General features: G+C 48.3%; 4 protein-coding genes, 1 long non-coding RNA gene and 1 pseudogene across 6 annotated transcripts; 2 read left to right on the top strand and 4 right to left on the bottom strand.

Moving 5' to 3' along the window:
• Positions 1-2,531: 2,531 nt before the first annotated feature.
• On the bottom strand, positions 2,532-7,898 carry LOC112889545. 2 transcript variants are annotated; one of them, XM_025956256.1, is made up of 9 exons: positions 7,041-7,898; positions 6,828-6,964; positions 5,845-6,748; positions 5,208-5,306; positions 4,209-4,572; positions 3,562-3,696; positions 3,326-3,408; positions 3,106-3,211; positions 2,532-2,984 (listed from the first exon to the last, which is right to left on the bottom strand). In XM_025956256.1, exons 3-9 carry the CDS (start codon positions 6,207-6,209, stop codon positions 2,877-2,879), a joined length of 1,260 nt encoding a protein of 419 aa, XP_025812041.1. In that variant the 5' UTR covers positions 6,210-6,748; positions 6,828-6,964; positions 7,041-7,898; the 3' UTR covers positions 2,532-2,876. The 2 variants fall into 2 exon arrangements, with proteins under 2 accessions (XP_025812041.1, XP_025812033.1); XM_025956248.1 differs by having other exon boundaries at positions 5,845-6,964.
• LOC112898490 lies at positions 6,231-7,716 on the bottom strand (annotated as a pseudogene).
• A 123-nt stretch (positions 7,899-8,021) lies between the features above and the next one.
• LOC112889557 (histone H4) lies at positions 8,022-8,725 on the top strand. The gene has a single exon (XM_025956268.1). It carries the CDS (start codon positions 8,151-8,153, stop codon positions 8,460-8,462), a length of 312 nt encoding a protein of 103 aa, XP_025812053.1. The 5' UTR covers positions 8,022-8,150; the 3' UTR covers positions 8,463-8,725.
• Positions 8,726-11,386: 2,661 nt separating this feature from the next.
• On the bottom strand, positions 11,387-12,259 carry LOC112889567. Its single transcript, XR_003228130.1, has 2 exons — positions 11,738-12,259; positions 11,387-11,672 (listed from the first exon to the last, which is right to left on the bottom strand). It is a non-coding gene; the product is annotated as an uncharacterized LOC112889567 (long non-coding RNA).
• A 1,212-nt stretch (positions 12,260-13,471) lies between these two features.
• Positions 13,472-14,490, top strand: LOC112892503. Its single transcript, XM_025959651.1, has one exon. The coding sequence runs from the start codon at positions 13,689-13,691 to the stop codon at positions 14,226-14,228; it is 540 nt and encodes a 179-aa protein (XP_025815436.1). The 5' UTR covers positions 13,472-13,688; the 3' UTR covers positions 14,229-14,490.
• A 273-nt stretch (positions 14,491-14,763) lies between these two features.
• Positions 14,764-19,371, bottom strand: LOC112892492. Its single transcript, XM_025959643.1, has 4 exons — positions 18,721-19,371; positions 17,376-17,600; positions 16,936-17,280; positions 14,764-15,788 (listed from the first exon to the last, which is right to left on the bottom strand). The coding sequence occupies exons 1-4, from the start codon at positions 19,180-19,182 to the stop codon at positions 15,321-15,323; spliced, it is 1,500 nt and encodes a 499-aa protein (XP_025815428.1). The 5' UTR covers positions 19,183-19,371; the 3' UTR covers positions 14,764-15,320.
• Positions 19,372-21,382: the final 2,011 nt, after the last annotated feature.

Here is a 21,382-nt window from a genome sequence, read left to right as displayed (position 1 = left end):
CCGCGGCCATGCGAAACAAAACCCTATTATCCTAGCCTGATTGGACTCACTTTTTGGGTGATTTGGCCAAAATTAACGGTGGTGGTTGATGCTACCAGCAGGGCACGTACCGTGGTGGGCCCCACGGGTACTGAAGGGCTTCATATCGGAGAGGTTGGTAAATTTCATCTTGGTATGGCCGATGCGCAGCACAGCACAGTCATTGATCTCTGCGATCTGTTCTGTTGCTATTCAGTTTTTTTCAGACAAAGCAGACTGACAAAATGCAGCATACCCAGAAGGCATTATACTGACGCTACTTTGCTTTCGGCTCCAAAATCTGCCAACTTCCTGTGATCCAACACGCGTGTGTGCTATCGTGGATTTACAGTCCTGACTCCTGAATCGTACCTGGCACAGTGGCACCTGCTACATTTCTCCATGTACATTGTCAGTGTTGTGGTTTGCATTTCACTTCCCCATTTGTTGGTAGGACGAGGAGGAGGAGGCTGCACCAGTCGCTAGCGTCCAGGCCCAGATGAAGCTGCCGCCCAAACGCGACGAACTGTGCTAGCATCCAAGCATGCATGCTGCAGTAGTCTACTAGTGGTGCTCATTGCCGTGACAGAAAATGTCCCCAGCCAGCGCAACAATTCGTGCGAGGACGAGCATGCATTTGCCATTGCCACAGGAGGATCAAAAGGGAGCCATCGAGTGCTGGCTCAGCTCGCTGCTGCCGCTGCCGCCCTCAGTCTCACCTAGCTTGCTGCCTCCTCTTTAGGGTACCGTGACATCATAAAGCGCTTGAAAACGATGCGCAAGCACCTCGCCGCATGCTCCACCACCAAAGGATTGGTTCTCCAAAGCAGGCCGAAGGGGAAAAAGATCGACGCGTCGTCTCTGAACATAATCATGCGTGCATGTTTCCGCCTTCCGTTCATTGTTCAGCCTCTTTTTACGAACTTGTAAGCCCCCAAACATTGACAGATCAGTGTAGATCGATTGCTTGTGATCCTTCTTTTTTTTTGAAAAAACATGGCTTGTGATCCCTGATCCGGTAGCTTTTCTTTATCAAAGGCTCAAAGCCAGGTTACCTAGCAGTAGTATCTTGGAGAGTCCTCGAGGTTGTCCGTGGCCTGAATTCTCAAAGCGCCCTAATTGCCTGCGCGGTGGGCCTTTTGCCCATGCCCTACCCATCTTAGGTTCGCATTGATTCGTAGGACACCCCTTCCAGATCACGCGTCCTTCTCCTTCCTCCCTCCCCCGGCCGCGCGCGCGCGGCAATAGTTCTAATTTGGTGTCAAAAGAAGAGCACACGAACCATACGATTCAAGGAACTGTATGGATGCTTTGTTTGCGCACAGCGACGAGCTAGCAGCGTGCCCAGGGCAGGCAGGAGTGTTCCTTCCATCCTTTGGAGCGTCGCCCTGGGCATGCCCTCGCCGGCGCATGCGGTGGGGTTCCGGCAAGTCCCCTTGGTCGATCTCACGCTCACCGCGAAGTGAGAACCGAATCTTTCGAGTACTGTAGGTGTGTAAGGCTGAGGGGCACGGGGAAGACATGCGACGGGTAAAAGGTGGGTGAAGAGGGAGGGACATGGATGATTGCGAGTGGTCGCGTGCCGGACACAAGGAACAGGCGAACAGCCATGGCCTGAGCGTCGATCTGGTCCGGGTCGGGACCCAAATAGATAGTGCGAGGAGGGCTAAGCTTTGCATGGCCACCGTCCAGCCTCCAGCAGGACTTCCTTTGGGGCAGGGACCCGGCAGCAGCAGCCTGCAGCATGCGGCAGGCCTCGCCTCTCTCTCTCATGGCCTCAACATGGGAGCCTTCAAACGCGCATCTGTGTGCTCGTCGGCACCGCGGTGTTCGCGCGACGTGATGCTGGAGTCTGTTATGGTTGCAGATTAATACTGACTTCTTTGAGGCAGAACCAGCAGCAGCTCAGCATGTTTGTTAATGTGTAGTATCTCGCAAAGAGCTCAGGTACTCAGGTCCTGGTCAATTTTTTGATGCAGAGAACAAAAGGATTTCTCGTTTCTGAAAGAGGAAATTGTTTCCTCCCTTTTCGAGAGTAACAAAAACCAACGAGCTCGGCTGGGCTTAGCGGATCGAGCTCACCAATTCAGGTGGAGGCCCATCTGGTACCGTATGGCGGCCTAGCCCGGCCCACGCGGTCGAAGCCAGTTCAAGTCCAGCCTGAAATTTTAAGTCGCCAATTCACGTCCTTCATTTTACAGCGGCGTCACCACAATCTAAGTCCAGTCTGAAATTTTATCCTGATAAAATTCCATCCAGTCACGCATTGCCAACTTTGTCTAAACTCAATACAAAAACTGAAACCAACAGCTGCGCCGATCCCCACGGTTGCCACGGCCCACGGGTCTCTGCAGTGGCACTTTATCTACCATCCCCATCCTCCACCATGGCAGCGCATAGGGCCAGCGAGGGCAAGTCAAGTATGACCACGGATGAAAGCCGAAGAACTAGAATTCAGAGAGGAAATGTCCTCTTCATTGTTGAGCCCAGTTTCAGCAGACGGGCACATAGGGTTGACAGTTTAATGGCACGGCAGATATAACGATGATACATTCTTACATGATAGCACTCATGTAACAAGACGCATGTAACTGCTTATAGTCGCCAATCGCTGCAATGCAATCTATTCAATAACTTAAAAGAGCTTGGTACATGCTAGCCCTCCTGTAGCCCTATTCAGAGTCTAAGCTAGTGTCCAAGTAACTAGAGCCCTGCGCTGATTGTTCCAAACTTTGTCAAGCAAGTGCCCACACTACAACCTCTTAACAAGCTGCATTAAGTTTTCTCTGCCTGCTGTTTCCTCCGCTATAAAGCTTCTTGATTAAAAGAAGTACAGAACAATGAACAAAGCCAGATGATTAAGCACCTTCTGTTTGAGAAGGTTCAGCTCCAACCTTCCACCGGTCAAACTCTGTAATGCTCAACATAAACGAGCTTGCATTCCGATGTCCCCCACCACCATATTCCTACAAGCAAGCAAGATCAAACGTCAAACCTCTGTACGATAGAATCAGTCTTGAGCCTTGACGTAGACCCCTTTCATGAGCTAAGTGAGGTCTTAGAAACCTCATAAGGGAACCGATGTACCTGAGAGATTGAAGTGGTGTCCTCTTGTTCTAAACTTCTTAGACTTATTTTCAGCATCTGGTCATTATGCAACTCAGGGACTTTGTATACAACAGCCCCAATGCCTCTGCAAAAAAGGGCACATCTCACATAATGATGATATGGTGTGGTTAAGTGCAAATGCACATTTTAAGTGAGTCTGAATACCTATTGATAGAAGGAAACAAAAAAAAAAACTTGCCTCAGATTCAAATTACGGCTTTTGCTAGCTAGCTGATGTCCAAGTTCACTTCTCAAATTTGAAATGGCATCAGCATCAACAGCCTAATGGACCATACAAAGCAAAACTATATTAGTAAACAAGTATGATCTGTGAATACAAAGGTAGGAAAAGAAATAAAATATTTCATGCTCACTAAAAGCTGAACTTCATGAACACAGTATGAAGAACAATGTGTGTAAGGATAGTAGAATTACCAGACAATTCCCAAACTGGCCACATCCCAGTGAAATTTCATAGGACTTCCCTAGGCAATCGTCTATTAATCTTTGCTTCTCTAACAATGTCACTTGTCCACGGGAAATGACATGCTCAGGATCCAACTCCAACAACTGTCACAACCAGGGTATTGTGAAGAAGCAGAAGATGGTCAGTAGAAGCAGAAGATGATCATGTGTCTGATGGTCGAAATAATAGATCTACCGTTGTGTAGTAGCACCAGAAAATAGCGCAGAGCTACACTGTATTCGAAATTTGGAAGATAACTTCTGAGGAAATATCTTTCTGAATTTCTTTATCACATTGTGGTGCAATTGATAATTTCATCAAATTTTCCATTGACTAGAGAACCTTTAAGATGACCAGATGAATATTGTTCAACTAATACCAATAACTGTGAAATCAATATTCTTGAATGCAATAGCAAATGATTATAGTAATTATTTAAGAAACAACTGTTTCATTTAGATGCAGCTTTGACCCTTTGAGAAGATAATCATGCCAACTTCAACTAATCAATAATTCAGGTGTAAAACAACATCATGTGATGTAAGGAGCAACATTTTGTTTTTGTGATGCAGGAATCACTGTTGCAACGAAGGACTAACACCAGGCAGGTCATTACCTGATCAAACAATTTACTGTTTGCATTGACGTTGAATTCAATATCCAGATCTTTTAGTCCACTGCTGAAGGCCTTGCTATTTGGAAGTTTCCATCTCCACAAATCCCCATCTTCAATAAACTTGAAAAGCTTGTGCACTGTTTCAACCTTGTTGTCCGGTACGTATTTGATCTCAGCTACATCTTTATCACTTTCACTACCCCATAAGATGCTAGCTTCCGTCAAGAGCTTGTTTCTAAAGAAGTCAAATGCAATTGTTGCTCCACTACGCTGCATGTCTATCACCTTGGTCACATTTTGCCCAAGTGTGGAATTCCCACACAAACTCTCAAAAGCAGTCTTATGATGGTCTAGAATTGTTACTCTGAACAGGATAAGCATTAAAAGGGTCAAAAGTATTCAAACAAACAGAGGTTGCAAGAATACTATTACAAAAATGACCGAATACATAACTTCACACAGCTTCAAATGACTGCAATGTGTACAAAGAACTAGACAGAAACCTCTTAGTTTTTGAGTGATGAATTTCGTGGAACAGAATATGGCATAAGGTAACCACTGTTGAATTACATGCCGTAGACATGACATTCGGTGAACCTTCATATGCATTAAAGAAAATGAGAACATCGAGGAGGCGATGTGCATTGTTTTTCAAGAAGAATAAGGATTTGAAACCACAGTGCAGTGACTGGAAAACTGTATCTAATTGACCTACAGTAGCACCCCAGCTCACATTTGTAATCCCAAGGCTAGCTTTGAACAGAATCTTTTTACCCAAACTGAGTTTACTTGTGTGATTTTATGCCATTACCTCCCTTAACAAAATAGGAACTGAGAATAGAGGTGAGTTTATTACAATCGCTTACATTAATCAATTCCAACTCCCTGCCCTTAGTACTTAACTTTGCACCAGATTCCAACTAACAAAATCCACAAAAACCACCGGACTCCCAAAAAAAGAACTTCAGATATGAAAATTGAGTGCAAATGATTACATACCTTTCAGCCTTAGGGGCTATATCTTCGACAAAACCAGGAGGTCCCACGAAATCAAGGAGGTAAACATCTTCTATTTCATCCAATGGAAGTGAATCACTCCTACAAAGCAGATAGTAAAAAAATAATGTCATAGCAGAAGGACACTAGAGCAAAAGCATCAGCATAAGAGATTGTTTCGCTAAGATAAACATCCCACATAAATACCAAAAGAGATCCTGTCAATTTTATGATTTAATGAAATCCATCTGAGGTAGTTACATCTAGCACTGGTTATGATAAACTGAGCCCAGAACTACAGATTAAATCCTCCCCCAACAAAACAGAACTCCAGTGGTCCAGAGCAGAATTTCCTAAAATCAGTTAGGGTTCAACATATATAGAACATAGCACCGTTCACAATCAGATAACTACACATTTGGAAATCGGAATCAGCGAATTGAAAGTCTGCGGCTATAGTCAAATAGTTTTGCAATAGGGTACAGCACTGCCAGAGTGTACACCTGAAACGCGGGTACTGCCTGCAGTATTGCAGTTCTCAGCAGACCTCGTGTGAGCATTGGGCTTGCAGTGGATAGCAGCTCCAGAGCGAAAGAGGAGGAGAACAAAGGCAGGCCAGCTTTTAGTTCGGTGGGGCTACCTGATGGGGTCGTAGACGGTGTTGGGGAAGAAGCGGACGGGGCGGGCGGCGGCGGAGAAGTAGAGGTGGGCGGCGAGCGCGGCGAACGCGCCGTCCGGGCACGGGTAGTGGTAGAGCACCGCCGCGACCTTCCGCTCGGCGCCGGCGCCGGCCATGAGATTATTGCGATCGGATATCTCAGCGGACCACGAGCATGCCGCACGGCTCGGAGAGTGGCCTTGAAAACACAGAGCCTGCGGGTTCTTGGCTGCGCGGCGGCGGGGGGACACGGTTGGGCTCGCCGCTAGTGTGTTTTCGGGGCCGTGGAGTTTGCGGTCCGGCGGGCTCTCGTGGGCTCGCGGCACGTAGAGCACGTGTTCGTTCATACTTCCTTTTTTCGGATAACTTCATACATCCTTGATCCGATCAAAAAGAAAAGACGAACGAATATGCACACAATTGTGGTCCGAGCAACAAGAATAGTAGGTATTTGACTATTTTTTATAAGATGTTTGATTACTGGTTTTTTATATGACTAAATTAGTTTCTCAGCCTAGAAAAGTTGAGCTTAGTTTCTCGACCCTTTCTCAATTAAACTTAGTTATCTGATCCAAAATCAAACTTCGTTTTGGTTTTTGACGCTTCCTTCCGTCCAGGGCTGCTATAAACCAGCACATCCAGCGCGTGCAAAAAACACCAGAGTACCCGAGTCACCCTTTGGAGCGAGCCCAAAAAGGTTACCCCGTGCTCGGGCGCTGGTTTCTTGGCGGCGGCGGAGATTTGGGCGGCGATGGAGTTCCCGCCGGCGGATGCACTCGCGCCGGCGCCGGATCCACGTAGGGTCGCTGGATCCACCTCGTCCTCGGGCCTGGGCGCCGGCCGCGGCAGCCAGGGGCCTGCGGGGCTGGGCGCCGGCCGCGCGAGCCTGCATACGGGACCAAACAAAAGCATCAAAATCAGCCGCGGAATCAACCAAAACTGCTCCGAGAAAAGCTCGAAATTACGCGAAACGCATCAAATCCTGCAGGTCGATCACCACCAGGTCGCCGGGGCGCGGGGCGTCGCCACCGCCGACGCGCAGCTCGTAGTACCGGATCCCGTTGGGGAGCACGACCTCCTGCTCCTGCTCCTGCTCCACGTCCTGCGGCGCACGAGAGCGGCATGCAAGTGTCAGGCACGGGAGCACTGATTTGGTGTTAGGCTTGCTGCTGGGCGACCTCGAAGCGAGTCTTGAGCTGCTCGGACACGACGCTGACGACCAGGAACCCGGCCCACGCCACCCCGGTGCAGATCCCGAACCGCCGTGTCAGCGACGAGGCCACCCAGTCCATGGAGTCCGCGCCGCCCGCGCGCTTCAGCCTCGCCGCCTGCGGCGGCGGCGGCGGCTGGTTCTGGGCGCTGGACCTGCGCGCAGGAGATGCTGTGCGGCTTGGCGATGGCGCGGGCGAGGAACGCCGGCGAGCTGGAGCTGGAGCTGGAGGTGAACACGAGGTGTGCTGTTGAGCTCCAGAATAATGATGAGAGGCCAAGACAAGATGAGAGGCCATCGAAGCGGGGTCGGGCAAGCGAGACGGAGGAGAAGACGGAGGTGGAAGAATAGAGGGTCCCACCAGTCACAAAATAAAATTATAACTTATTTTAGCTCTAGGTAAAAAAATTATTTCATGTTGCTATTAATGCCGTTCACTTGTCAAACTAACTCTAAAATCAAGAAGAAATTCGTTTTGAGGCTAAATAATCAAGATCAAATGAAAAGGATCAAAAAACTAAACGTAAATTTTATTGGGATCAAGAAACTAATTTACTCTTTTTATATAGCAATATCTTATGGATAAAGTACTGAAATAAATAACAGAGAGCTCACGCAGGTACATATGGGTCCGTGCAGCCCATGGGCTTTGGTGGACTGCTGGACCACTAGCTAGCAATCCACCGAAACAAGTGCCACGTCAGCGATCCGCCCCATCCCCAGGTAACGAGTCCTCCACCATCAGATCACATCCAACGTCTGCGAACCTCACTCCACGGATCGACCTGTCCACCTCAGTGATCCGCGGCAACAAGCGCCAAAGCCCATCCCACCCTCCAACCTCGATCCGACGTCTCGACCGCGCCCGTCCAACAAAACGGTCGTCGCCCGAAATCCTCCCCTCCCGCCTAAACCCCCACGCGAAATTTCCCCAACTCCCTCGCGCTCCCCTCCCAAATCCTCCCCTATAAATCCAACCCAAATCCGCCGCTCCACCGCAGCAGCCACCTCCAGCGAACTCGAAAACTCCACCAAATCCCTCGCGGCAGCAGAGCCTTCCTCCTCTCCGGCTTCGGCGATGTCTGGGCGCGGCAAGGGCGGCAAGGGGCTGGGCAAGGGCGGCGCCAAGCGCCACCGCAAGGTGCTCCGCGACAACATCCAGGGCATCACCAAGCCGGCGATCCGGAGGCTGGCGAGGAGGGGCGGCGTGAAGCGCATCTCCGGGCTCATCTACGAGGAGACCCGCGGCGTGCTCAAGATCTTCCTCGAGAACGTCATCCGCGACGCCGTCACCTACACGGAGCACGCCCGCCGCAAGACCGTCACCGCCATGGACGTCGTCTACGCGCTCAAGCGCCAGGGCCGCACCCTCTACGGATTCGGCGGCTGAGCGCGTCCCTCGTTTGCAGCTGTTGGCGGTGGTGCTCGACTGCTTGTTCATTTGGGTTGCGCGTGCTGTGCTGTTCGTTTGGTGATGTAGAGATTGGTCAGATTCGTAGATCTGTGCTGTGTTTTGTTCTTAGTACATGGATGTGATGTAGTGGTCTCGAAGTTCTAAGAATTCCAACTGCCGGTTGTATCTCAGTTTCGTTTCCTTTCCAGCAATGAAATGTTGGCCCCGATCGACGTCCAATTGCATGGCTCTTTCTGGCACTTGTGATTTTTAAGAGGTGCTGTGACTCTTTTCTGCAACCCTGGACCTGATTTGTAACACACGAGTTCCAATTTCTGTCACGGATAGGCAGCACCTGTTCTGTGAAACCTTGAGGGCGCGTTTGGCCGGGCTCTCGGTGGCTCCGGCTCCTCCGCCGGATGTGAGAGGAAAGAAGCTTTGTGCTACAGTGCTGCTACAATATTGTGTCAGATGGAGCTGGAGCCACATGAAGCTGCGCCAAACGGGCTCTGAATTCTGATTTGGTTTTAATTCCTGTGCAATCTGCTGTTAATTAAGATCTTGATATGCCATGTTTCTTCGGGCATTTGTGATTTCAGTCCCTTCAAACCTGGTGCAGTTTGTGCAGGCAATTGAATGACGCAGGATGCTATAGACTTTGAAACTGGCCTCAATTCTTGAATAGCAGCATATCTGACCTGTGTTGCAGTCTCTTTTGATAGCTCATCTTTTGCAAGGATATGAAAGGAATATGATTCGCCACATTACATGAGGTTCAAGCTTGCATGAATTGGACAGTAAGCAGCTGAGAACGCATGCAAAAGAGAAAGTATGATTTACCTCACGAAAATCGACTTCTTCTCAGGGCAACATATCACCTTCAGAGCTGTTGCAAGCTTCAGCGCATCCCAACGCTCACGATTAATGCCAGATACTGAGACACATCCTTGAGGATGTGACCAACATTGCGCAAAGCTGATAAATGATTCTTCTCAGCAGCATCACAATCAAACAAGGCGCCTGCCGTTACAACAATATGCTCACTGTCCTGGGTTCAGAGAGCAATGCTTCATCACTAGAAGAAAAATGCAAAGGTTGTTTAAATTAGAACCAAAATTTGTAGCAATTCAGTTTTCCCTCTATTTTGTCATCGACGAACAAAAAACTGTGCCTCATTTTTGCCGGAAGGTTTTCTCCTTTTGGACTCTTGGGCATTAAGTATTTGCAGGTTAGCTCAGCCCAGAAGAAGAGCTCTACAAGTCACTAGAGCTCAATATTCAGAAGACTGAAGGGCAGAGTCTCCACGATATCTGATGGAAGTGCGTTGCATCTTGTTTCTATGACAGATTCCAGCCTCGTTCCTCATCTCCTTGGACATCATCTTTCTATGTTCAGAGTTCTGTGCTGTGGATCGAAAGTTGCTGCCCTTGTACGTTGCATTAGAATTGGTGGGCAGCCATGGGTCGAACTGAACGCTTGTTAGTTAATCAGCTCTGAATACCAGCTGTCGTGATACCAGAGTACCTTTTCTGATGAATTGTGAAGCCATATATTTCTCCAGAAATTTGAAAAGCGATATTCGTCTGAAGTGCATTCTACTGTGTATAAAGAGCATCCAATAAACCAACACTTACATATTTAATCGTAACTATGCTTGGCTCAGGTGTAAGCTGGTGCACTCCAATGTTCAGACTTCCAACTTTCTTCAGCTCCGGTGTGGCAGAATGAATTCATTCTAATTCGATCAGATTAGCATCAGCTTCAGTTCTCACACGCCAATGCGCCATGCACTAATGAACTTGCATCTGAATACCGCAAAGATAAAAAAAAAGAAAGCTCCATGCACTGCGATGTCTGTCGCCCTTCATCTGAGCTTGCCCTGCAGCTTGGAACGACAGAAAACAGAGCAACGCATCACAGGGAGCACGACGCCCCATGGTGTGCTTGCTAGGAATCCGTGGCCGTGCACCATTAGCGTTGCCTGTGGAGCATAAGAACAGGGCACACACCGTTGCTCGCCGGAGATCGAACCGCGTACCGCTCCTTCGCCCGCGCCGCCGCACCATCGCCGCGACGCGGACGCCAGCATCTGGCTCTCTCATCGAGGCTTCAAATCTGAAGCAGCGGGACTCATCCTCACCGCATTCGACTTCTGGAGCATCCCCAGCCCGCGTCCGCCGCGGCGGAGGATAGCCGGAGAGCCGCCGCCGCGATTCACCTTTTCAGTTTACCCCCTTACTTATTTGGATCGCGATCACGATTTATTTTCATTTTACCCCCTGGTTTGGATCGGGATTATTAATTGCGATACGACTTTTTACGCTTTACCCCCTGATTCTAATCGCTATCTGATGTTTTGCACTTTACCCCCTGTAACCTCATCGTTTCGTGCGGCGGCGCCAGGAACGCTCCTCGTCTCTATTTTTTGCTGGGAGGCGGCGTTGCTGTCGCCGTCGTCGGTGGAGGAGGTCCAGCTTGGAAGTCCGTAAAACAGGCCATCGACTTTGTAGTTTGTACTGCTATTCGTATAAGCCCAGCCAATTTCAATTGAACACGTAAACGGCCCATTCTAAAATGCAGCCGGCAGGCGTCATGGCGGACAAATAAATAACCATTTTGCGATTCCTTTGCGGAGGTGACAAGGCCTATTTTATTGATTGATGAATACGACGCTGTAACTCCGACTCAACGGGATTCCATGGTACTTTCTTCGTATCAGAATATTTATCACCGTTAATTTTTTCTTACAACTTTAATCATTCGTCTTGTTCAAAAATTTATTACAAACATACAAAATTAAATCATACTTAAGATACATATAATAGTAAAGCATATCACAAACAAAGTAGATGGTAATAACATAATTTTTTAAATAAGATAAATGATTAAAATTGTAACAAAAAAATTAACGGTAACAAATATTTTGATACGGAGGGAGTAATATTTCAATTTAAACATGTTTAGTACATAAAGTTGTAGGAGAAATGAGCATAAATATATCAATAATTCGAGAGTCTTAAACATGTCAAAAAGATTGGACTTGTCTAAAATTATTTTGGTCTTTCAAAAAAAAAAGATTACAACGAACCTGAAACTGCCACCTCTGCAGAGAAACGCAATGCTCGGTTTATTGGCGTAATGCACCGGTCATCGTGTTCTCATTTTCTCGCGCCGCTTGTCACACGTCTGGGCCCGAAGCCTACGAATCTGTCGCCCAAAAACACGTTATCTTGGTCTGACTAGGATAATCTGGCAGGCCCACAGCTCCCTACCTTTCTTGTCAGAACGAACTCCCGGCCATGCCCATACCCATCCGTTTCTGTCGACACGCGGGCACGCAGCTGCGGATAAGCGTAATCGATTAGCCGCACTAGCCCCGGTCTTCAGCTTTAACTAACCTAACCTGTCGTAGACTATAGTTTGTCTCCTCCAGCAGATAAGCTCATGCCGCAGGCCACCCCAAGAATGGATATGGTTTTCTCCTCCTCCATTACCTGAGCTGAATATTTCGATCCTTTTGTTTGACTCGCTGGCCTCGCTGAGCTCTGAGCAACTTGCCTGGGGGCTCGGCGGCGGCGAGGCTGATGGATGGCAGATTCGTATCGCTCGGTGATCTTGGCGCCTTTCCATGGGATTCCGCGGGCGTATTCCGTGATGCTCTCCGGCGGAAACGGTGGGGTTCTTTGCCGTATGCTACTATACTAGCAAGAGGCTGAACCCAAACTGAATGGCATAGTAGCTACCACCTGTCCAAGGCATTTCAGACAAGAGCTTCCTGCTGTGGTCTGAACTCTCATGTTGGGACAACATTTTGCCACCGGGGACAGTTGATCATCGCGAGCTGCCAAGATAAGGTGCAGGAATAGACAACGCCGGTCCATTCTGGCGAAAAAAAGGTGTGGCCAAAAGCGAAGATTGGACCATGGGTTAGTGGTCAAGGGGGACAGGACTAGGCCGGCTGAGTCAGCTCCGCACAAGAGGGGCATCTGCTTATTAGGAAGAGCCCGGGGCGCTTTTGATCAGCTTTAGGTGAAGACAGTAACGTCTAATGGCCTCGTGTTGTTTCTCGCTTTGGGCAAGCTGTTTGTTCCACTCTTAGATTATATCATATCACATATCATGTGGTTCACATATGTGTAGTTTATAGTGCCATATAATAAGATGCACATTATTTATTTCTGCCTTTACCGGAGGAAAGATATTTTCGGTCCGAAAGAGGTGAGCATGAACGCATGTGGTTTCAGTGTTTTCCCCTGGCATGAAAATCAGACAGGTACCTGCAAAACAATACGGATCGCATGTGATGAAGCATCGGATCGCATGTTCTCAGAAATTTCCAGATAACCGCAATTATTGGCCCTGCTCCCGAAAGTAGTTTTTGCTCCTTTGCTACTTCAAGCTGCAACTGAGAAAGAAAGAAAGAAAGAAAATCGGGGCCACGCTTTCATTTCGGCCATGTAAATTCTCCCACCCCCTGTGCCTGTCGCCGCAGGAGCAGCAGATAAGCTGAGGCGCAGCGCAGTGCTGCCGATAGGGATGCCACGCACGCAGCACACTGCCCGCGCAGGTCAATTCAAATTCGAAAGGGGGAGATCTCTCCCAAGTCCCATCTCCGGCTCGCCGGCCCTCCCCAAAAAAGCAAAAATCCTGCAGGCAAAGGAGAAAACCGAAAACTCCCCGGAAAAACACGCGTCGCAGGTAGGAATTGAGAGCGTGTGGCCCTGCTTCGCCCACCCCCCGGCCCCAGCGCAGCGAGCAGGCAGCTCAGCGTTCCAAGCGCACGCGGGTTCCAAAGCCGGGCGAGCGGAAACCATGTGGCGGCCTTATCCTCTCGCCGAGAGGGAAAAATAAATGAGAAAAACCTGCGAGAGAGAAATAGCTGGGCCGGCACGGCAGGCGCGGGATGCTGATGATAATGCCGAATCCAACGCCTCCCGTCGCATTTACTTGCGGATAAAGAAATAACCGGCCTCTTTTTTATCTCTTCTATCCCCTCCTCCGCTCGCGCGTCGCGTTCTTATCCTCCCGCCCACCCCGGGCCACGCCCAGCTCCGTCCCCCCCATTTATACCTGCCCGTCCGTCTCCCAAGCCCACGCCGTGTCAGAGCCACGCTGCTGCTTCAGCTCTCTCTATCCATCTCTCCCCGTCTGCTCGGATCGTTGCTCGCTTTTCGTCTGGTCCGATCGGGGTTCGGACTCCGGCGAGTCGGGAGATTTGGGGCCATGGAGGCGTACTTCCTCTTCCGCGGCGGGAGGCCGGAGGCCGCCGCGTGCGAGGAGCAGGAGGAGGACATCGGATCGCCGTCCACGTCGTCGGGGGTGTCGTCCTCGGGGTTCTCGTCGGAGCTCGACGACGACGCCTCGAGCTCCTCCTCGGGCTCTGGGTCGGGCCGCTTCGAGATGTCCGGCCTCATGACGCAGCTCCCCTTCAAGCGGGGCCTGTCCAGGTTCTTCGACGGCAGGTCGCAGTCCTTCGCCTCGCTCGCCGCCGTGGGGTCGCTGGAGGACCTCGCCAAGCCGCCCCGGAAGCGCCTCAAGCCGTCCCGGAGCTGCGGAGGGGGACTCGACGCGCACCGCGGGCGGCTCCTCTCGCCGCGCGGGCATTGCGCCAAGCCCGCCGCCGCCGCAGCGGCCGGCGCCAGGAAGGCGGCTGTGAGGACCGGCGCGCTCGCGGTGCTCGCGGCCGCCGCGCCGAGAAGGCCGCCGCTGGCCGCGGCGCCCAGACCCGAGGGCGTGGCCGGCAACGTTCTGGTCGTTAGTTGAGGGGTTCATCGGACTTTGCCTTTGCCTGCGCTTCACATGATTGGGCGCAGGCCCACAGCTGCGCGGCGCCGGCGCGCCGCATCCACCACCTGCCGGAACTGACAGCTAGGGCAGGCAATGACATGTTCGTTGTTTCCCAATGCGTTCGTGAGTTTTTGTAATGTAAATTCACGGTTGAATTAGAATGGCTACTTCAAATGGCAATTTGCATGTCTTGAGCATGAAACAATTCAGAATCCAACGCATTTTCATCGTACTGAAAGAGCCAAATTGCCTACCGGAGTTACGATTTTGTCGAGCTTAGTCTTACTCTTAGCACGCGCTAAACTGTCGCAAATCGCTGACTTGGACAGAACGTTTTCCAGGAACATTGGAGTGTGACTAATAAAGAAAAAAAAGCAATGAAGGGATCAAACTCAACGCGCGACAATTTTAGTTCAGACTAATATTGCAAGAGAAAGAAAAATGAACTGGACATCACCAATCGTGCACTGGGCCTAATTTCAAGACCCAGAAACTGCAAGTGAGTAACATGGGAAGAAAAATGTATCTGTTCTGGAGATAACCTTGAACTTATATCCACCATGAATCACAGAAAGCTGACAGTACAAATCCCACCAAATAAAGGAAAGCGTTCAGAATTTTTCTCTCGTTTGAAAGTGGAGTTAACTAGCAGTAACAGTTTCAGCGTCACAAATCTTGATAAGCGAACAAAAAAAAAAACTAAGTCTACCCGTTTCCCAATCCCATGCATGATACAACACACAGCTGTCTTCAACTTTAGTTTGCAAGGATACAATTTCAAGATAGAAACACCGATTGAGCGCATTATAGTTTCTCCACTCCCCAAGAGGGCGCCTTCCACGGTGCATCGTACAGTGGGCCTGCTGAAGAGAGTTATGCACAGCAGCCCACAGGAATACACAAGTCAAGGTCCATATCCCCTCCGAAAAATTGTGAATGGAAAATTCCATCTCCTTCATAGGTTCTAGTGGAAAGAAATGGTTTTTGAACATAGTTCGAAAAACCAAACTCTTCCATTCATGTGCGGTCTGAAGTGCAGTTAAGGATCTGAGAGACATCGAATCAAGTTCAGACAGCACGGTACTCAATAAATAAACTCAACTTCTGAACCAACACTGCTTGCGAACCATATACTGGCTTCCTCCCTTCACTGATCCAATTCTTCTCCAAACTTGCTGGTTTTGCATTTGCTCGCAGGTCATCAATGAATGCTGAAACTATCTGATAAACTGAAGTTCGAAGAACATCAGCCATAGCATAAACTTTCTTGTGCAAACCACCTTTTTGCGTGCTTGCAATTGCAATTGCAGTTCCTTTTCGTCCTGTGGAGAAGTTAGCCCACTTAATGTTTTCAGGACCCAGTGCGGGCTGTGGGTTCGTTTTCTTTCCTAAACATGCCTCAATTACCAATAGAGCAGACAGTAATGTGGTCATCACGGCAGCATTGCAGCCAGTGAGTTGAGCAACTCCATAGCGGTCCTCCTGGCGTGAGCGTGCAGTCAATCCTGACAATGTCCGAGCACACCATGTGCATATCTACAATCAACAAGTCAGAAAATAATTTTTAATTAGGCATTAGTTTATGAAAGCACCATTGGCCGCATGACTTGAAATAATTAACTGTCAAACAGATACCAAACAAATAGAAACATTCCAAATGAAAACACCATTAGCTGCATGATGCTCAATATGAATGCTAACAACTGTAATGTTGTATTCACCACAATATAAAAACTACATTTTCAGAATTATTAAAACATGAATGATTTTAAATGTAAAACAAAGATTGAAACTACATGTGTTGACCATAATACCAAAAAAATTGCTGCTATTACATGCATCGTGTTTTGCAAGAATTCATTGTGGATACTACATGCCTGCTAGCAGTTCCATTCTGGTGGTATCTTACAATTATTAACTGGAGGATCCTTCTGGAGACTTGTCATCTATTCCCATTTATAGTAATAGCCATCAGATCTATCATGTTTTCTTAAGAATTAACCACACATGCCATTATGAAAATAGTCTAAAGTAACCCCCTAAAATCTATATAAATTACTCACACCTACCATTATCAAAATGATACTACCTCTGCCCTTAAATACATGACATTTAGGGCTAGCTAATTGGTTCAAAAATGAACTAATTTGCCTGTCCTAAACATCACATATTTATGAACAGAGTATAAAGTACCCTCCTAATATTCATACCCTCTAAATTTGCATCTAATTCACCCATCTCCCCTATTACCAATAACCTAAAAGTAACCATGTAGCTCTACATCTAAATTATTACCATCCTCCGTTATTATAAAAAAAATCCCATGGTTCTCAGACATATGTGCTTACAATTACCCACTTCTGATATTGTTAACATAAAAAAAGCTAACTCAAAATATATGTATACTACGAGCGAGGATGAAAACACATATAGAGTAATCGCAACTAAAGTATATCAAAACTGTATAGAGATGAGAAAATATCTATATGAGTATTATGTTATTAGAATATGAACAAATAAGAGAGACCGCAAAGATAAGGAATCGACTAGCTGCGGCCCAACCAAGAATGCACTATGTTAGCAACCAAGACATAAACATGAATAACCAAGACATTCACAGCAGAAAATACAACATCAGAAGTAAAATAGAGTTTTATATCGACCCAAGTTTTATTAGCTTTACCTGAGAATCATCAAATGCACTGAAGAGTATGGACTGTTGTGACAATGAATCTGGCGAATACTCTTCAAGGGCTTTAGCAATTATTGAAGTAAACTCCTCAAGTGGCTTCAAACAAGCTGTCACAATTCTTTTATAAGTTTCACCAGATTCCTCAAAGAAGGCACCTCGGCGCCAAGGTTCCAAGTTACACTCAGATACCATACACAAATCTTGGTAAGCAAGATATTGTATTAATGATCTTGGATCACTTTGTTCCAATGTTTCCAGGATAAATTCCGTGGGATTAGTCTCTGCAGCGGCAGTGCTCTGAGGTGGAGCAAAACTGCACCTCCTTGTATGTACAACCTGAAATTTGTTGGACGGGAAATTCAATTACAGATCAAAGGATTTCAAGTTAGTCATGCTCTAAACACTGAAGACTTGGATCACAAAAAGGAAACCTGGACAAAATGATGGCTTATTTCCAAACAGAAGGAAACCCCAGCTGTGACTATAAAAATGCTGATCTGAGTGAGTATTTGGCTTCCAATAGAGCCTCCGATTCTGAATTGCTGAGGAAGTAGTAAAATCAGAACAAAGGAAAGGCAGAAGGCCTGAAGTGACACTTTCAGGGCCCTTTTTCCAGATGGCAGAAGCCCCATCTTCAATCCATAGAATAGAGGTCGCTGCACAAAAAAGAAGTGGCAATTAAGAGTACTGGCCCAATGCTTAAGTGATTGGTAGAAGGAACTAAAGTATACTCCTTTTTTCCTTTTATATGGCGTATTAGGAGTTCAAAAAAGTCGTTCAAGTATACCTAGACAATTAATTTTGCTTATAATATACTATCAGTTGCTACAAAATCAATACCACAACAAGAACCTATTGATGCATCTTTTGTACAGTAAACATACAAATAATTTGATTAACTGCTATCAGAAAGTTATGAAGTTCAACATTTTCATAACCTAATACATCCTACAAAAAGAAATGGAGGGAGTACCACAACAGCCAAAAATAAACGATGATTTAGCAAGTGGTTTTAGATGGCCCTTTCAGGTTTTCATGGGAACATTTTATCTATGTGCCCCTATTAATAGTGGTAATAGATAGATGACTATCAACAACACAAAACCAAGACATAGACTTGAGTTCAATTCTTCGCTTTTATCTTTTCAAGGAGATTCAAAGACGAACTAATCCAGAAGAAAGTATAAGCAACTGAACTGGCAAGCAAATTAGAAATCATTTGCACTTAAAATTAACCAAACAAAAAGTTCAAAGGATTATTAGTTTATACGAAGTCACCACTAGCCATCAGGTATCAGGTATCAACTCGCTGCATAAGAGCGAACCTAACCCAACCAACAAATAGAAGGAATAATTTACTGTATGCATGCAGATTCGACCATAACCCCTAGATGAAGCACAAGCCTATGACAGGACAGGTCTAATAAATCATTTTAAAACAGATTACAACCAAAGCTGGAAGCCATCTCCACATCTGATAAGTTCACCATAGAATCAAAAATAAACTATAATGAAGCTGTAGAAAGCAGCAGGAATCATGCAGCATACTAGAGTAAATCAGGAATAGCCTGAAGACTTGCCGTTGCTTTAGTATCAGAAATCACTACCATCACGCTAAGCAGGTAATCCAAACGCATACCGATGTGATGCCTAAACCTGAAAGTTCATCTTCTATTGTTGCAACAGCCTCGTGACAACTTATAGACCATCTTCAATTCGAGAAAACTCAAAACAATTTGATGTATGAGAAACCCTAACTTCCCCCAATCCACTCACCTGCACGACGGGGAACTGGAGCAACCACCTCCCACGGCCGAAGTAGTGCGCGGCGAAGACGGCACCCAGCACAGCCCCGCGGAACCCGAGCCCAGCGACCGCCGCCCACCGGGCGTCCTCGGGGAGAATCGCCGCGGCGGCGCCCACGGAGAGCGCGCCGGCCGCGGCGAGGAGGGCGGTCGCGAGCGCGCGCCGCTGCAGCGGGGGCGGGCGCGGGCGCGGGGACGCGGTGAGGAGGAGCGCCAGCGCGAGGAGCCCCGTGGCGGCGCAGGCGAGGAGCGGGTGGAGCGCGAGGAGGAGGCCGGCAGGGACGCCGAGGAGCGGGTGGCGGCGGCCGCGCGGGGACAACGCGAGGTGGAGCGCCGAGGCGGCGGCCGAGAGGACGGCCTGGAAGGCGAAGACGGCGAGCCACCGCTGGCCCACGGCGTCGCGGGGCGAGCCGCGCGGCGGGGCCCGGTCCATGGCGGCGACGGCGACGGCGACGGCGGCGGGGGCGAGGGTTTTGGGAGGTTTTGAATCTCTGGGGCCTTTTTTTTCCTCCCCACTCACGCGCTCCGGTCTGCGGGGGTCTCAGCGCGTTTGAACTGGGGAACTTGCTTGTGCCGTGTACGCCTGCGTGAGCGAGGTGGTTGTCTCTTGTCTGTTTTTCAGCCGCTTCGCTCATGTGGTTGACACGCGGACTTGGCGACTGCTACTATTTGAGCGTTTTCCTTCGTAGCTTAATCTCTAAGCTATGGTGATGGCTTTTATATTTTTCCACAGAAAATTATTTTTAGCAGTAGGAGCACAAATCCGGAGCACAATAGTTCCACAAATCTTTTGTGGGGTTTGATTCGTATAATATGCTTTCATAAAAGGAGAATCTTGAAAAAAAATCCCCTGCAAAAACAAAACAGTGTGGAAAAGGTACAAGAATCGACAGTATGGGCCAGTGGACAATCCTAGAACTGGAAGTACTCCTAAGGCTGTCTCCTGGGAGACTCTAAACCGTTCTCTACCTTATGTATAGAGAAGATTCCGTTATCTATATGCTCCAGCAGCGTTCTCTAAATGGTCCTCTAAAATAGAGAACGCTACAGGTTTCCTCTATATATAGAGATTCTCTCTCCTCTTCTCTATTTTTTCTTTACGTTTTAAACACTGGATTAAATAAAAATAAAATATATCCATAGCATTTGAGGTATGATAAATACGTACGTACAGAAATTTGGAACAAAATACGTTTCTGATATAGAGTTTAATATATAGAAAACGAGATTTAGAGAACGTTGTTGGAGAGAAATGAGATATAGAGAAGAGAATCTTGTAGAGAAGTCTGTAAATAACGGATATAAAGAAGAATACAGAGAACGACGATCGGAGATAGCCTAAACCGGAGCAACGTGCTAGCGGCGCATCTCGTCGTAAGGTTAATTCAGTAGTCAACCTCGAAACCGGGTTGTTCACGGCGGTCAGTTTGGCGCGCAGAGCCAGTGGCAGCGGTTCCTGCGACTGCTCGATTGTTTCCGATGGATCGACTGCTCCTCGCTTTCCCCCCGCGGCGACGAATTGATGGCCATCCGCACTCAAATGCGCAGCCCAACAACCACTCAGAATTGGAAAGGCGGATTGCATTGAATCCATTGATGATTGATCAATCGCTTGGCCTCTGGCATTCCAACTCAAAATTTACTAGGCAGTTCAGAGGATAGCACTGGTCTTCTCCCCTATAATAAATCACCGAGGCGACGACTAGCGTTCGTGCAAACCGCGCGCATTGGTAGTCAGTCTGCAACTGCAAGTAGTCGAGCATCTGTCAGTCGCCGGAGCTCGGCCGGAGGCGCGGCGATGAGCGACTACTACGTCAGCGACGACGACGTCGTGCTGGTGCGGCAGGAATCGCCTGATGGCCACGGCTTCCGAGCGAGGTCGGCCAGGGGGAAGGAGACGACCAGCAGGTACGGGTCGTGGGAGCAGGGCGAGCTGGAGAGGCACATGTTCTCGTGGTCGCTCCAGGATGTGCTCAACAAGAATCTCCTAAAGAAAAAGGTGAGCATCTGCCTTCTCAGCTTTTCGTTTTCTAATCTCTGCCTGTTTTTTCAAGCAGAACAGATATGCATATGCCATTCTTTATTCTTGAATTAGGAGTATCTGGCCGAGGATAGGCCTACCTCACATTTTTTTAAAGTGATTTGTGTCGTTGAGGAACCTGAATGTGTCTGGACGAACCACATAACAATGTTTTTTTAAGCAAATGACTAGTAACAATATCCAATCACAAATGCAAATGACTAGTAACAATATCCAATCACAAATGCAGGTTAAGAAGATACCCAAGACTTTCACCTCGCTGAAGGATTACTTGCAATCCTTCATGATGCCGTTGATCGAGGAGACCCGCGCCGACCTCTGCTCGGCACTGGAGGGCATCAAGCACGCGCCTGCGGCCGATGTGGTCAGGATGGAGCAGCTCCCCACTGACCAGGCCATCTTCAGCATCACCGTCAGGAAGGCCGATCCCAACGCGCCCCAGCGTGATCAGGTCTACACCCCGAAGGACGCCGACGTGCTGGTGCTGACGGATCGGAAGCCCAGGCACAGCACGGACCTGGGGCGGACGGGGAAGTCCTACCTGATCGGCTCCGTGCTCAAAGCCGAGGGCGGCGACGGCACGGTCGTCCGG

The sequence above is a fragment of the Panicum hallii genome, chromosome 1, assembly GCF_002211085.1.
Source record: "Panicum hallii strain FIL2 chromosome 1, PHallii_v3.1, whole genome shotgun sequence".
Taxonomy (NCBI): domain Eukaryota; kingdom Viridiplantae; phylum Streptophyta; class Magnoliopsida; order Poales; family Poaceae; genus Panicum; species Panicum hallii.
The sequence above is the reverse complement of the archived record's forward strand: the minus strand, read 5'-3'. Positions and strand labels throughout refer to the sequence as shown.